General features: G+C 40.8%; 1 protein-coding gene across 5 annotated transcripts in view; it reads left to right on the forward strand.

Moving 5' to 3' along the window:
• Positions 1-15,619, forward strand: part of PDXDC1 (pyridoxal dependent decarboxylase domain containing 1) — a 53,860-nt gene that overhangs the window by 21,819 nt on the left and 16,422 nt on the right. For all 5 annotated transcript variants that reach the window (XM_034670343.1, XM_019798383.2, XM_034670342.1 and 2 more), the window contains 8 exons: positions 1,264-1,453; positions 4,753-4,821; positions 6,107-6,185; positions 8,242-8,326; positions 9,155-9,203; positions 9,502-9,603; positions 10,460-10,585; positions 14,016-14,066. In XM_034670343.1, coding sequence (XP_034526234.1) covers positions 1,264-1,453; positions 4,753-4,821; positions 6,107-6,185; positions 8,242-8,326; positions 9,155-9,203; positions 9,502-9,603; positions 10,460-10,585; positions 14,016-14,066 — 751 coding nt within the window. The remainder of the gene's footprint in view (positions 1-1,263; positions 1,454-4,752; positions 4,822-6,106; positions 6,186-8,241; positions 8,327-9,154; positions 9,204-9,501; positions 9,604-10,459; positions 10,586-14,015; positions 14,067-15,619) is intronic.

Genomic DNA, 15,619 nt, shown 5'->3' on the forward strand with positions numbered 1-15,619 from the left:
CCTTGGCAATTCGGGGCTTTTTCTGGTTCCACACAAATTTAAGGGCTGTTTGTTCCAGTTCTTTGAAAAATGTCACTGAAGAAAAAGAAATTAGGGAATCCATTCCATTTACAACAGCACCAAAAATCATACGTTATCCCGGAATTAACTTAACCAGAGACGTAAAGGATCTATATTCTAGAAACTACAAATCACTCTTCAAAGACATTGAAGAAGACACAAAAAGATGGAAAAATATTCCATGCTCATGGATTGGAAGAATAAACAGTTAAAATGTCTATGCTCCCCAGAGCAATCTACACTTTCAATGCCATCCCAATCAAAATACTAATGTTGGCATTATTAAGGAATTATAGGAGGTAAGGATTCAGTAGAAGATACAGGACCAGTGGTATTTTTGTGTTCATGCTGTTACTTTTAAAGAAAAGGGATGGTGGCCTAACCCTGAAAGATTTAACTTGAGAGACTCATTTTCAGATACCGGGAAAGAGCTTGGCGTGATGAGAGTATATGTTTGCTTAACTCTGTTGCAAAGGAGAAATTTTCTTTTAATAATACTCTCTCTCTAATTTAAATTCTCTCCTTTTTTAGAAAGCAGACGGAGAAAAGTAATTGGCCCCAGGCAGATAATAGTGAAAGCAAAAGTTAGGTTGACTAGCATTTTTGACAATTTTATTTACTTCGGATGTTTTAGGGCTGAAACTGCAAAGAAGCTTGACTGTGTTATCCAGGGCTGGCCTTCTTGTAGAAGCAGCCAAAATCATGATTTCAGCCTTTTTATATCTGAGGGATTCCTATTCTCTACTGTTCTTGATAGTTTCTGCTGTCTGTGGAGTTGAGTATGGATGAAAGATCATTGCCTCTGTTCCTTTTTTTTTTTTTTTTTTTTTAAAGATTTACGTATTTGAAAGCGAGCGAGCATCAGGGGCAGGGGCAGAGGGAGATAAGCAGACTCCCTGCTTGAGCAGGTAGCTTCATGCGGGGCTCAATCCCAGGACCCTGAGATCATGACCTGAGCCGAAATCAAGAGTTGGGTGCTCAACAGACTGATCCAGCCAGACGCCCCTCCTCTGTTCTGTATAACCTGCAGCTGTAAGGTGTGGTCAGCATCTAAGATGAGGGTGATCCCTATCTTCTTTGACTGTTCTAGGTGACAGTTTCTAGCTTCAGGAAAGAATTACTTCCAGGATTGTAAGATTAGGATTGTAAAATCAGAGTTAACTAAAGATAAGATCATTCTGATATATGGCTGTCTCTTAACAGGTATGAAAATGGCTGCGCTTATTTCCATGAAGAAGAAAGAGAAGGACTTGCAAAGATCTGTAGGCTTGCTATTCATTCCCGTTATGAAGACTTTGTAGTGGATGGTTTCAACGTGTTATATAACAAGAAACCTGTTATATATCTTAGTGCTGCTGCTAGGCCTGGCCTGGGCCAGTACCTTTGTAATCAGGTAATGTGGTATAAGGGAGATATTTTAAAGCAATTGTGTTTTGTTCTGTCCTGAAACTTTATAAAGTATGTAGACCTATTATTTCTTTAGCTGCAGGTTTTTTTTCAAATGAAAAGAAACAATATGCTTGTTTTGTCATTATCAGAAAATACATAACAGTGTATTAATGTATTTTCAGATATATATATGCGTGTGTGAAAATATATATATAAATATATGTGTGTATATATAAGTATGTGTATATATATATAGAGAGAGAGAGAGAGAGAGCGTGCACACACAAGCAGGGAGTAAGGGGAGAGGGAGGGAGAGAATCTTAAGCAGGCTCCACACTCCTAACGTGGGGCTCAATCTCACAACCCTGAGATCATGACCTGAGCTGAAATCAAGACTTGGACGCTTAGGGCACCCGGGTGGCTCAGTCGTTAAGCGTCTGCCTTCGGCTCAAGTCATGATCCCAGGGTCCTGGGATCGAGCCCCACATCAGGCTCCCTGCTCAGCGGGAAACCTGCTTCACCCTCTCCCGCTCCCCCTGCTTATGTTCCCTCCCTCACTGAGTCTCTCTCTGTGTCAAATAAATAAAATCTTTAAAAAAAAAAAAAAAAAAGTTGGACACTTAACCAACTGAGCCTCCCAGGCACCCCTCATGTGTGTGTGTATTCTTAGTTTTAGTTGCCCAAAGGCAACCACAGTCAACATTTTTTTTCCAGACTTTAATCAAAGAATTTTTACATGGTTATGTGTTTTTACATGGTTATGTCTGGCTTTTTTCACTTAGTGTTATAACAGGTACGTATGCTGTTTCAACAGTTCTTCAAAGTACAGTCTATTTTTAATATCTTCATAATATTCCTTCAAGTGATTTTATGGAATACTGTTTCCCTTTTGGGTAATTAGAGTGTTCACATTCTTTTATTTTCTCTGACCATTTTCAGGCAATGCTCTTTGCATAGGATTATTATAGACATCTTTGTGTATTAAGCTTTTTCTATATTTAGAAATTATTTTCTAGATTCTATTCCTTAGATTTTCAAAGTTTATCTAGAATTGCTAGATCAAAGAGCATTACCATTTTTTAATTTCATGGTATATGTAGCTCAATTAGGGCGCTACAAAAAAGTGCAGCTTCTTGGCCAAGAATGTTTTAAGGCAAAACCTGTAGGATTCGAGGGTTTGTCTTTTGTAAGATAGAGGACTCCTGGGGAGATACATGGGGGAAACTCAGGGACTTAGGTTGATGATGAGCTGTAGTCACTGGTGGCAAGAAATTATGTTGTCTTTTTTTTTTTTCTAAGATTTTATTTATTTATGAGAGAGCAGGGGGAGGAGCAGAGGAAGAAGCAGAGCAAGAGGGACAATAGACTTCATGCTGAGTGTGGAGCCTGACATGGGGCTCAGTCTCAGGACCTTGAGATCGTGACCCAAGCCCAAACCAAGAGTCAGATGCTTAACTAGCTGAGCCACCAGGTTCCCTCGTGTCTTCTTTTTGAGGATGTACAGAACAAGGAGATTTATAATATCCTTACAGAAACCTGGAAAAAATTACTGAGTATCTCCGACAGGCCAGGTTCTTATGGACCCAAAATTGTCTTGGGACAGCAACCCAGTCTTCAAAAGCTGTATAGGGGTGGGGATGTGCCTGGCTGGCTCAGTCACAAGAGCAGGCAACTCTTGATCTCTGGGTCATGAGTTCAAGCCCCACGTTGGGTGTAGAGCTTACTTAAAAAAAATAAAATAATAAAATAAAATTTTTAAAAAGGCTATGTATGGGGCGCCTGGGTGGCGCAGCGGTTAAGCGCCTGCCTTTGGCTCAGGGCGTGATCCCGGCGTTATGGGATCGAGCCCCACATCAGGCTCCTCCATTGTGAGCCTGCTTCTTCCTCTCCCACTCCCTGCTTGTGTTCCCTCTCTCGCTGGCTGTCTCTATCTCTGTCGAATAAATAAATAAATCTTTAAAAAAATAAAAAAAATAAAATAAAAATAAAAATTAAAAAAGGCTATGTAATAAAGGTATTTTGTTAAGTGAGAAAGGCAGATGGCAGAATAGTATAGATAAGATGGTCATATTTGTGTTTCTGAAAGTGTTTATGTGCGGGGCGCCTGGCCGGCTCAGTCAGTGGAGCACGCGATCTTGATATAGGGTTCGTGAGTTCCAGCCCCACGTTGGGTGCAGAGCTTACTTTAAAAAAAGAAAGTGTGTATGTGTAAGTTTTTCATACCAAAAAAATATTGATATAAATACTTAGAAAATGTTTAGAAGGTTTTATACTAACCTGTTAATGGTGGTGGCTCGATGGCTTATGGGGTGTAAGGGCATTTTCACTTTAAACTTCTATATTCTTATGTGTTTTACTTGGGTTTCATTTTCATAATTTAAAAAGAAAATCCTTTAAGGGGGAGAAAGTATGCTCATTAAGTTTTTGGTCTCGAAATGGTGCTACCAAGTCTTAGTTACACAGAACAATATGCTGCAACTGTTTAAAAATTTCTAAAACTGTAAACTCCTCAAGGATTTGGAAGCTAAAAATAAAGAATCTGAAATTTATTTGACAATTACTATCTCCATTCATAACACTTCGTTTCTTTTAAGAAATGTACATCTGCTAATCCATATTTACTGCTTTTTAGGAGTGGGTGGATCCATAAATGAGATACTGTTCTTTGAATGCCTTTTGCTGGTGTTATTTATCACTAATGCTTGGAGGAAGGATCCTAAATTATCTCCCAAAATGCTTAGAGCTGGGCTGTTTCTTGGTTTGGAAAAGTGTTTTTATTTTTTGGTATATTCTAGAATATAACAAAGATAGTTACTCATTTAGAACATGAGTTGGTAGTTATTCATTTCGTCGACACAGAGAATATTACATTGTCTGTATCTTCTTATAAGAATCTCAGCGCCTGGGTAGCTCAGTCGTTAAGCGTCTGCCTTGGGCTGAGGTCATGATCCCAGGGTCCTGGGATCTAACCCTGCATGGGGCTCCTTGCTCAGCGAGGAGTCTGCTTCTTTCTCTCCCTCACCCCTTCCCCTGCTTGCGCTCTCGCCAGCGTGCACTTTCTCTCAAATAAATGAATAAAATCTTTAAAAAAAAAAAAAAAGAATCTCTGCCCCTGGAAATTCACCCTTTTTTAAAAAATTTTCTAGGTGTGCTTCAACATCTATTTATAATATTAAGAGTTCCTAAGGAGAGAGATTGTTTAAAAAGTGTAATTGTGACTTTTCTTAGAGCCACAGTCTTTAGGGGGCATAAGTGAATGGTGACAAAGGTCTTTCCTACAAAATCGTGTGTTTCTTCTTGTAGCTCGGGTTGCCCTTCCCCTGCTTGTGTCGTGTGCCATGTAACACTATGTTTGGATCCCAGCATCAGATGGTAAGTTCTCTTTTTGGTTTGTAAAATAATATGGAATTGTGTTTTGAAACCGTATCTTCCTTTACAACTGAAGTTCTGTTTGCTGGCCTCCAGATAATTATTAGCTTGTTGATTTATCGCTTATATCTTCCCATTGCATAATACATGCTTCCATGTTTGAATGTCTCTGAAGGTTGGCTGGCGTATAGGTGAGGAACACCTGCCTCTTAAGGACTTTTGTCATTACTGTATCACCTGCTTTAAGTAGGAACCTGGGAGTCCAGTTAAGCACCAGAAGTTTCTTCTAAAGCTCATCCTTTGAAAGGTTATCATTGGTGTCTGAATTTGTGAGTGGCAGATTTTGAAAATGAGGTTCTTTCTTGTAATGTGGGATTGGAATTGGATTCTGCTTTTTTTCCCTTAATTTTAAAAAATTTTTAATTTAAATTCAATTAATGTAGTGTATTATTAGTTTCAGTGGTAGAGTTCAGTGATTCATCAGTCTTATATCCACTGCTCATCACATCCCATGTCCTCCTTAATGTCTATCACCCAGTCACCCAATCCCCCCACCCCCATCCCCTCCAGCAACCCTGTTTGTTTCCTATGATTTAGAGTCTCTGACGGTTTGTCTCCCTCTCTGATTTCATCTTGTTTTATTTTTCCCTCCCTCCCTGTATTCTGCTTATTTTTAGACATTCAAGTGTTAAGCCTTTCCATACTGAAGCCAGAAACAAAGGGGATAGGTTTTAGGATTCTGTATTTCTTTTTCCAAGGTAGTTTGATCTTCTGGTTTGGATACATCAATGAGTAATATTAGAGATAGATTTTTGGCTGTTTGGTAGGGGGGATTGAGAGAATATTTTTTTAAAACCTAAATATTTAAAACTAGAGAAAGATTTATCCTGTATACATGCAGTTTTTAACTTTGATCTCATTTAACCAATTTTTGTAGTTAGTCTTCGAGGGAAACTTTGATTTTTATCTCTGTGATTAGCAGAGATAGAAAAATGGTCAAGAATAAGAATTGCGGGGCACCTGGGTGGCTCAGTCTGTTGAGCGTCCTACTTTTGATCTCAGCTCAGGTCTTGATCTGAGGGTCATGGGTTCAAGCCCCGTGTTGGGCTCCACACTAGGTGTGGAGCCTACTTAAAAAAAAATAAGAATAGATTTGCATGATTAATTTTGAGAGTCATCTGCTTCTTTTGAAAGTTCTAATTTTTTTATTGTATAGCTTTTATACAATATTGTATAGCATTTTTTTTTTTAGTTGCTTCATGTTTTTGTGGTTTGCGTTTTCATCTAGGATGTTGCCTTCTTGGAGAAACTGATTAAAGATGATATAGACCGAGGAAAACTGCCCCTGTTGCTTGTGGCAAATGCTGGTAGGTATTATGAACTGAATCTCCCACTTTAGACATACGAGAGAAAGACTAGGTACTTAGCCTTAAAAAAAAAAAAAAAAAAAAGTCTAAAGAAATATTTGTGCACCCCATGTATAAGGCAGTTTGTATCAGCATCGTGGTGAGAATTACAATACTACACTTGGCTCCTTAGATTCCCTTTAATTGTTAGTTTGGGGAGTTATTTTGTTGGTGTGTGTACTTCCTCATTTAGGTTGTAAGTACTTCTCTCTTTTGTGCACTTCCTTTCTAAATTGAATTTTAAAATGTCATACTTAAATGTCCACCTTGAATGTGGTAGTTCAACCACCACTTTCTGCTCTGCTTCCCTCATCGTATTCAGCATTGTACTGAAAGCTCTAGACAGTGCATAAGGCAAGAAAAATGACACACATATTAGAAAGAATAAACTCTTTACTTGCAGATGGCTTGATTATTTAGATAGAAATTCCTAAGCAAACTACAGAAAAGCCATTGGAACAATAAGCAGATTGATCAGGGTTGCAGGATTTCTGTACACCAGCAATGAACCACTGAAATTGAATTAAAAATGCCATTCATAATAGCATCAAAAACATGAAAACTTTATGGATAAATTTAACAAAATACATGCAAGATTTGTATGCTGAAAACTATAAATGTTGCTGAAATAAATTCAAGAAAACCCAGATGAATGGAATAATACAGCCTATGCACCTGTGGAAAGGCTCAATATAAGGAAATCTGATTTCCCCAAATTAATCTGTAGATTGTACACATCAATACACAAAATTTCAGCAGGCTACAATTTCTTACAGGAGGTGATAAGCTGATTCTAAAATTTATATGGAAAACAGGATGCGAGGATAACCAGAATAATTTTGAAAAAGAACAGAATTCAAAGACTTAGGCTATCTGGCTTTTAGACTTAGTATAAAGCTACAGATAATCAGGACAGTGTGGATTAATTAAAGACAAGAGAGTTTAGAAATAGACTCACATGTATATGGTCACTTGTTTAAAGATGCCAAGGTATTTCAAGGGAAGAAACGTGGGTCTTTTCCACCAAGTCAATATTCACGTGGAAAAAAACAAAACAAATCTGAAGCTTAACCCTTACCTCACTCTATATACAAAAATCAGTTATAAATGGTTTATAGACCTAAACCCTGCAAAAGAACCACTTGCATTGGTTGTTTTTGTTGAGGCTGTTGATGCAGGTTTGCAACCTTATTAGGTGGGATTCTTTTAACTGGAAGTTTAGGACAGTCGGGAGAATGCATGAGTCCGGTTTTACTCCTGCTCTGTGAAGAGGGACCCGCCTGTTCAACCTGTAGTGTAAACAGATTTATCTAGGGAACAGGTTAAAGCCTTCAGTATGTCTAAACTGACTGTTAAACTGAATGCATGTTCTGTATTAAAACAAAGAACCTCTCGTATTGGGTTAAAAAAAACATGGAGATTTATCCATTTACATTTATAATAGACACACCTAAATAACAATAACCCAGAAAGTGACAAGATAACAAGTGTGGAGAAGGGCATCTTGGGTACATCGTGACAGACCGGAAATACTGTAGTTTTGTTAGTGTGAAATAAGGTAGACTCCACACGAATTATAACTCATGTAATCCACTAAGAGAACAGGCGTTAAGAATGCTGATGAACGTAACTGAAATATAGAAAGGAAAACCTAAGGAAAAATTGATAAAATACAAGTATAAATTGACACACCCACCATCTTAGTGAGAGACTTGAATATATTGCTCCTGAAAGAACATCAAGTAGAAAGAAAAAAAAAAGCATATAGAGGTTTTAAGTAACAGTATTCACAAGCTTGCTTCTGTAGAAACATAAAATGCAGAATATGCACACTGGAATTTGAATAACCAACTTGTGAAAGTTGATTGTAAGCCAGGTCACATAGAAAAATCTCAGTGAAACAGATAAAATGTTACTTCCTTCTTAGAGATAATGTATTTCAAAGCTTTTATCATGCTATAAAGACTCAGAAAGTATTTGTTCCTTGTAGTATCCTTTTTTGTGTGTTTTATGCTAGGAACTGCGGCAGTAGGGCACACAGACAAGATCGGGCGTCTGAAAGAGCTCTGTGAGCAGTACGGCATATGGCTTCACGTGGAGGGGTGAGTGCAGGGCAAGGCTGGCTCCGTGGGGGACGTTTCTCTCTAAGGGCTCTTCAGGTTCCATAGTAAAGGTAACAAAGTAACCCAAAGTGGCGTGAGCGAGGTGAGATTTTATTGGCTCACGTAACTAAAAAGATGGGTGTTAGGATTATTTTAGGCTCAGCGTCTTCCTCTCCCCACCCACTCCCCCAGTCACTTGGCCTCATTTCCTCTGTGGGTGCCTCTATCTATAGATAGACTTTCCTGTTTCGGTGCAGAATATTTGCAGGGGCTCCAGCTTGCTTTCCAGGTCTGTGTCCTGAGGGTCATACGTCGCAGCAGAAGTCTTCTGCTGAGCCCGTTACCGTGGCCAGGGAGACGTAACCCTTCTATGGTTTCAGTGATCGGCCTGCCCCTGGAGCAGGTGGTGGCGTCTCCTCCACCCGAAGCTGTGATCTGACGGAGGAGATGGGGGTGGTTCCCTGGAAGGGCTCTGGGGCGGATACGGGGCAGCTACAGGAATCCATACCCAGCACACCGTATGAGCTGGGCTTTTGTTTTATCCCTCTGGGAAAGAGTGATGACTAGAAAATAATAGATATGAAAGATAGAAAAGAAGACACCCATTACACTTCATCACTAGGTGACATCCCCTGAAACACATATGATTAAAGTGCATTTCCAAGGTTTTGCTGAAATTAGTATATACCACATTTTCTGTTGATATAAACACTTATAATCTGGCTGAAAGACTTTTAAATGTCAGCTTGAACCAACAGAGCCTTTTTTTTTTTTAAGTATAAGCTTAGTGCATAAGCAGTGATAAATAATTTGTGTTTTTTCCCCCAGTGTGAATCTGGCAACCTTGGCTCTAGGTTATGTCTCCTCATCAGTGCTGGTATGTGATTGATTTACTAAATATTGTGTTTTTAAGAAGGAATTTAAAATCACTTAATCCCTGAGGCGCCTGGGTGGCTCAGTTGGTCAAGCATCCAACTTGATTTTGGCTCCAGTCTTGATCTCAAGGTTGTTTGTTCAAGCCTCATGTTAGGCTCTGTGCTGGGCGTGGAGCCTACTTAAAAAGAAAGAAAGAAACCAATCCCTGATGGCTTTTTGTGTTTTTTATGAATGGAGAAGGGTGTTGGATTTAGTGTATTCTGATAGTCCGTAACAAAAAGTTGTTTTCTCTTCGGTAGGCTGCAACCAAATGTGACAGCATGACATTGACTCCGGGTCCATGGCTGGGTTTGCCGGCTGTCCCTGCAGTCACCCTCTATAAACACGACGATCCTGCCTTGGTAAGCTCACTCTCACTGAGAGGGACTGGGGAATGGCTACTAATCATTATCAAGTCTGGGAGCAGAATATGGAAAAGGAGAAAATTTTCCTTAATGCCACTTCTGTGACAATTTAATCAAAAAAAGTTTCTAACATAAGTGAAACAGTACTGTATACATTTTTTCTATTTATTCTCCTCATAGCCCCCTATGTGTATGAAGAACTTTTTATCACATTTTATGACTACATAATATTCTATCACTTAAATACTACAATTTAATCGTTTGTCAACTTTTAGGATGTTTTCGAATTTTTATTACTAAAATAATGAGCCTCTTTCTGTATTTCAGATTATTTCCTTCGAATATGTTCCCAGATGTGACGTTCCTATTAAAAGTAGTTAAAGCTCTTGATCCCCATTGTCTAGAAGGTTGTAACATATTTTTTCTAAGAAGTGGTTCTTAATAGTGGATCAATTAGTGACAGGCATATGCAAAATAAGCTTTAAGTGATTCTTACTGAAACAGTTAATGTCGTGCTTAGTCGATAATGGCCAGGTGTTTGAGGACACTCAGAAGAGCCTTGGAAGGGGCTACTTCTTGAGTGCTCGAGAGCTCCGGCTCTGGGACGAGACGCATCCAGATTGTCATCCTGGCTTTGCCACACCTGAGCTGTGAACGCTTGTAAGCAAGTTGTCTGACCTAGGTTGCCTAGAATACTTCCCTCACGGGGCCGTTAGGTGGTCAGATGAATAAGGCAAGCCAGGTCCTTGGTGTAGCATCTGACATGGAGTAAGTGCAGAGGAAATGGTAACTAGATAATTCTGCTGTGTGTCTTCATTGGCTTTGATCACTAAAGCCATTTTGGCTTTTTTAGACTTTAGTTGCCGGTCTTACATCAAACAAGCCAGCAGACAAACTCCGTGCCCTGCCACTGTGGTTGTCTTTACAGTACTTGGGGCTTGATGGGATTGTGGAGAGGATTAAACATGCCTGCCAGCTGGTGAGTAGAAACCTCAAGTTTAAATGAGTCACCAATCCTCTGTGGCAAAAGCAGCAACAGAAAGTTGCCTCATTGCCTCACCCGCCGTCCATGACCTTGTCGTCTGGATTTGGCTTCTCATAAGCAAGCAGATTGCATGTGTACATTTCTGTTCCGAAGTTCTGGGAGGGACTGACGGGGTGTCCCAGCAATTGTGTCCACATGAAATGAGATTAGATGAATGCCCGTGTCAGCGTATGATGAGAAAAGAAGTCACAAGGTGAGATCAAGGAGTGGAGAAGGAAGCAAAAGGGAAGGGGTAACTGGGGTCCCTGACTGGCTGTCTCTTAAGGGGGAAGGAAATATGGCCACTAGGGGTGGAGATGATGGATGGGCTGCATGTTTTTAATACCAGCTGGCTTGGGTTCCCAAATGGCAAGGCTCTAGGGACAGTTCTATAATTCTCCTTCTGTATGAGGTGTTCTCGTTGTGAAAATGTATGATTATGCTCTAGTTTAGAAAGCAAAGAAAGTCATGCTTATGCAGTTTGAGAGCTGAGTCTGAAAGCTTGATGTCGCCTCTCTAAGGCTCTTCGCTTACCTGGAAGACAGGGGTGATGTAATAAGAGGTAGTTAGGACTGAATGAGCTCATACATGTAGTGCCTAATGACATGCAGATGGATTTAACAGTAAATCTTTGTTTTAAATGTGTTCCATGGAATCAGGACTTCCTCGTGTCATTTTTATGTTTAGGGAAAATTAGTATCTGTCACTGTAGCAACTGTCTTTGTTTCGTAATGTCAGGATCGTTCATTCTAACGCTCCTTTCTGATGCAACAGAAGCATTGTAAATGAAGTGGTTTGGTTTTTACATAGATAATTTCAAGATTTATGTTCATTAGGTTTACAAAAGCACATTTCTAAAAAATTTTCTCACTGGGCTGTCGGCTCACGTCTTGAGGTTTGGTTGTTCAGAAGGAGAGGCCTTTACTGCCGTGGTAACTTAGTCACTTCAGGGAAGGTCTGGGTGTCAGGGGAAGGCTCTTCAATTCCCTTTGGCTTACGAAGCACAGGACAATAATGAGACGTTAACTACCAAACCCTTGAGGTCACTGCAGCTCTGTCTCCTGCACGCAAACGCTGTAGCTGGTCACAGGACCCCTGACCACCTCTGATGGCCTGTCGCTGACTCCCCGGTGCTCCGAGCACGTGTGGAACTCCCGGGAGATGTAGCACGTGTGGTTATCTGTATGTTCTGCCCCATCCGTGGGGGCAGGAATCTGTATCCTCCTCCTTTGCTTCCTCCCATCATCATCGTCAGCACTATCCTCCTCATCTTCCTGGGAAGCAGTTAGGAGCATTTACTCTGCGAAGCACATGGCGCACACTGCGCACGCGCGGTCTTGTTTGACCTTCCCTAGAATACGAAGTCTGCGGGTAACAGCGTTACTAAGCAGTAGTTTTCATGAGGGGTTTTCCAGTGCCCGACTCTCAGTAAACAACTGCAGAATGAATGAACCCCAAGCCCATGAAGGAGATGCTCTTTAACCCACATCAATAGCAAGAGACCTGGGATTGAGATAACAATAGAATCATGAGGAGGAAAGTCATCACACACGTGATGCCCATGGTGTTCTGGAGGCTGTTTCCAGGCACCTGACACAACAGCCCTGTCGGATAGCTACTCTCCTCCCCATCTTATCATCGAGGGAGCTGAAGCACTGAGAGGCTGAATAGCTAGCGAGTGGCAGATGGACTCCTTGTCCTGCAGGTGAGATTTTGACTCAGGTGTGCTCATTCCAGACGCCGTGCTCTGAACAGCTCTTCCTCGTTTATCTTTGCTCTTCCTTCCCCAGTATCAGGTTCTGTGCCTTGTACATTTGTACCCAGTAGTTCTGTAGGGGTTTTTTGAGCTATAATTGACGTAAAACATCCTATCAGTTTTAGGTGTATGACATAATGAGTCAATATTTGTGTATATTGGGAAATAATCACCACAGTTACAGGTCCAGTTAACACGTGTCACTGTACGTTGTTACAGAATTATTTTCTCTGTGATGAGGACTTTTAAGATTTACTCTTAGCAATTTTCAAACATACAGTATAGTGTTAAGAACTGTAGTCACTTTGCTGAACCTGACATCCCTGTGACTTACTTTACCATTGGAAATTTGTATCTTTCAACCACCTTTACCCATTTTTCCCACCTCCCACCCCCTGCCCCTGGCAACCACCAGTCTGTTCTCTGTGTTTATGAGCTTGCGGGGTTTTTTGTTCTGTTTTAGATTCCACGTATAAGTGAGATCATACACTATTTGTCTTTCTCTTTCTGAATTAATTCACTTAGCACAGTGTCTTGAAGGTCCATTTGTGTTGTCACAAACGGCAAGATTTCATTCTTTTTTATGGTGACTAATACTTCATTGTGTATGTATATTATATACCACCCTTTCTTTATTCATCCATCCATTGATGGTCACACGTTGTTTCTGTATCTTGGCTGTTGTAAGTAATGCGGTGAGCGTGGGGTGCAGGGATCTTTTCAAATCGGTGTTTCTGCTTTCTTCGGATAAATCCCCAGAAGTGGAACTGCTGAATCCTACAGTAGCTCTGTTTTTAAATTTTTGAGGATTCCCCCATCCTGTTTTCCATAGGGGCTATGCCAGTTTGCATTCTTACCAGTCGTGCTCTGGGGTTCCCTTTCTCCACATTCTCGCCAACATTTGTTATTTCTTTTCTCTTTGATACTGGCCTTTCTCACAGGTGTGAGGTGATATCTCGTGGTTTTGATTGCATTTCGCTGATGATGAGTGATCCCGAGCATCTTTTCATGTACCCGTCGGCCATCTGGATGTCTTCTTTGGGAAAAAATCTCTATTCAGATCTTCTTCCCATTGTTTAATCAGATTTTGGTTTTTTGCTTTTGAGTTGTAGGAGTTGTATATATTTTGGACGTTAACTCCTTATCAGATAAATTATTTGCAGATATTTTCTCCCATCCAATAGGCTGACTTTTCATTCTGACGGTGGTTTCCTTTGCTGTACAGAAGCTTTTTAGTTTGATATAGTTGTTTGTTTTTGCATTTGTTGCCATGTACTGTGAGTAGGTTTTTAAAGAATGAATGACTTGCGTTGCTAATATGACAGATTCACATATGTCTTATTAGATAAAGCTTTTCTGGAAACACTACATGTAACTTTCAACTGAAAGATTGGGGAATGTTTGCAGTTGTTGAAAAGCAAGAATTGGCAGCCTAACTCAGGAGCCAGCAAGTGACAGGTGGCTTTATCTGCCTGAGATCCTTGTTTGCAGGCCTACAAAGACCCTCATGAAAACCATTTCTTAATATGTTGTGTTGATCTAATGAAATTAGAATAAGTAGTTATTAAATACATATAATTTAATGAAATTATAGTAATTATAAGCTTTTTTCTTTTTTGTCTTTTGCAGAGTCAACGGTTACAAGAAAGTTTGAAGAAAGTGAACCACATCAAAATCTTGGTACAGTGTATAATTTGATCTGTTTTTCTTTTTTTTTTTTTTTTTTTTTTTTTTTTTAAGATTTTATTTATTTGACAGCGAGAGAGGGAACACAAGCAGGGGGAATGGGAGAGGAAGAAGCAGGCTCCCAGCGGAGGAGCTCAATCCCAGAATGCTGGGATCACGCCCTGAGCCTAAGGCAGATGTTTAACGGCTGAGCCACATAGGCGCCCCTAATTTGATCTGTTTTTGAAGTAAATAGCTTAAGTTCAAGCTAGGATGATCTCCAGATTTGGTGCATTTCAGTGTAATTGTGAGCACTGTAGTGAAACCACATTCTCTGGGAGAGAATCAGGCCCATCCTGATGACCTAATTCTGCAGAAAGCACAAAGCCTAGAAATTTGTGCCATTTGCTGAACCCCTTTGGTGCTTTTCATATAATCATTTATAGTTTTATTCTGTTGAAATTTAGAAATGCACAAAGATGTAACAAACATTAGTGACTACACCTGCCCAACGATTTTAAAACACCCATCTTCCTGATAGGAAAAGTCATTTTGTGTCAGTGTTTTGGGCTACTTTTTCTGAAACCTTCTGACACCAGAGTTTTCATTTGCACAGAGCGGGGAGTAAGGAAGAGATAGGCACCTGGCCTTGCTCTTGTCTTCCCTTGGTATCCCCCTAAAAGATGGCAGACTGTCAGAGAGTGTGGTCTCGGGGTACTTAGCAGACAAGGAGATGAGGATTTGGCGGGGCTACTACGACGTATCAGCTCAGGTTTGAATGTTCCATGCTTTGCTTCACTGTATTTTAGAGTTTCAGAAAATATAGGTCAGGTTCCTATTTAAACAGGGTCACTGGGTGCTGCAGGACACAGTTAAGTGCAGAACTAATATTTGAGTTAATTTGGGGTTCACGTTAACGTAGTTGATGTGCATTTTAGTACACAGTTTGCTTTAAGTGCCTGAGAGGGGGGCTACTCTGTGTTGCCTTCAGAGTCGGAGCTTGGAGCCTGTTCAGTTGACCTGAGATGACCCAAGTTCTAGCTTGCAAGAGGAGAGTGGCCCACTGGAGAAGCAGAGGGGTGCATGTAAGTCAGGAGACAGGGTTCTAATTTCAGCCATACCACCGAGGCCCTGTGACGTTGAGTCATTCTCTTAACTGCCTAAGCCTGTGAGCTCAGTTGTCAGTGAAGGTATGTCGGTTGGACTCCTTTAGTAAACAGAGGAGCCCAAACCATGGACTAGCACGAGCAAGATGGCAGGAAGCGAGGCAGCGCTGGGCCAGTGCACTTTCTGTCCCTCACTCGCTGAGCCCACTCAGGCTCCTCTCCTCCTCCTCCAGGCTGGGAGATTTGCTGGTTAATCACCAGTGGGGTTGGAGCATCTGGTAAGGCCATGGAACCCTGCTCCATGGGGATGCTTTTCTCAGGAGATGTGCAACCACCGGCCAACCCTGTGCAGCCCTGCGGCTTTGGTAACAGTCTTCATCACAGCTGCTGTGTGAGATGTGTGTTGTGTGCCGTGCACAGCGCTTCTTTCATTTACCCCTCTCCGTAGTCTCCTTCGTGTCT

This window comes from Ailuropoda melanoleuca, chromosome 10 (assembly GCF_002007445.2).
Source record: "Ailuropoda melanoleuca isolate Jingjing chromosome 10, ASM200744v2, whole genome shotgun sequence".
Lineage (NCBI taxonomy): Eukaryota > Metazoa > Chordata > Mammalia > Carnivora > Ursidae > Ailuropoda > Ailuropoda melanoleuca.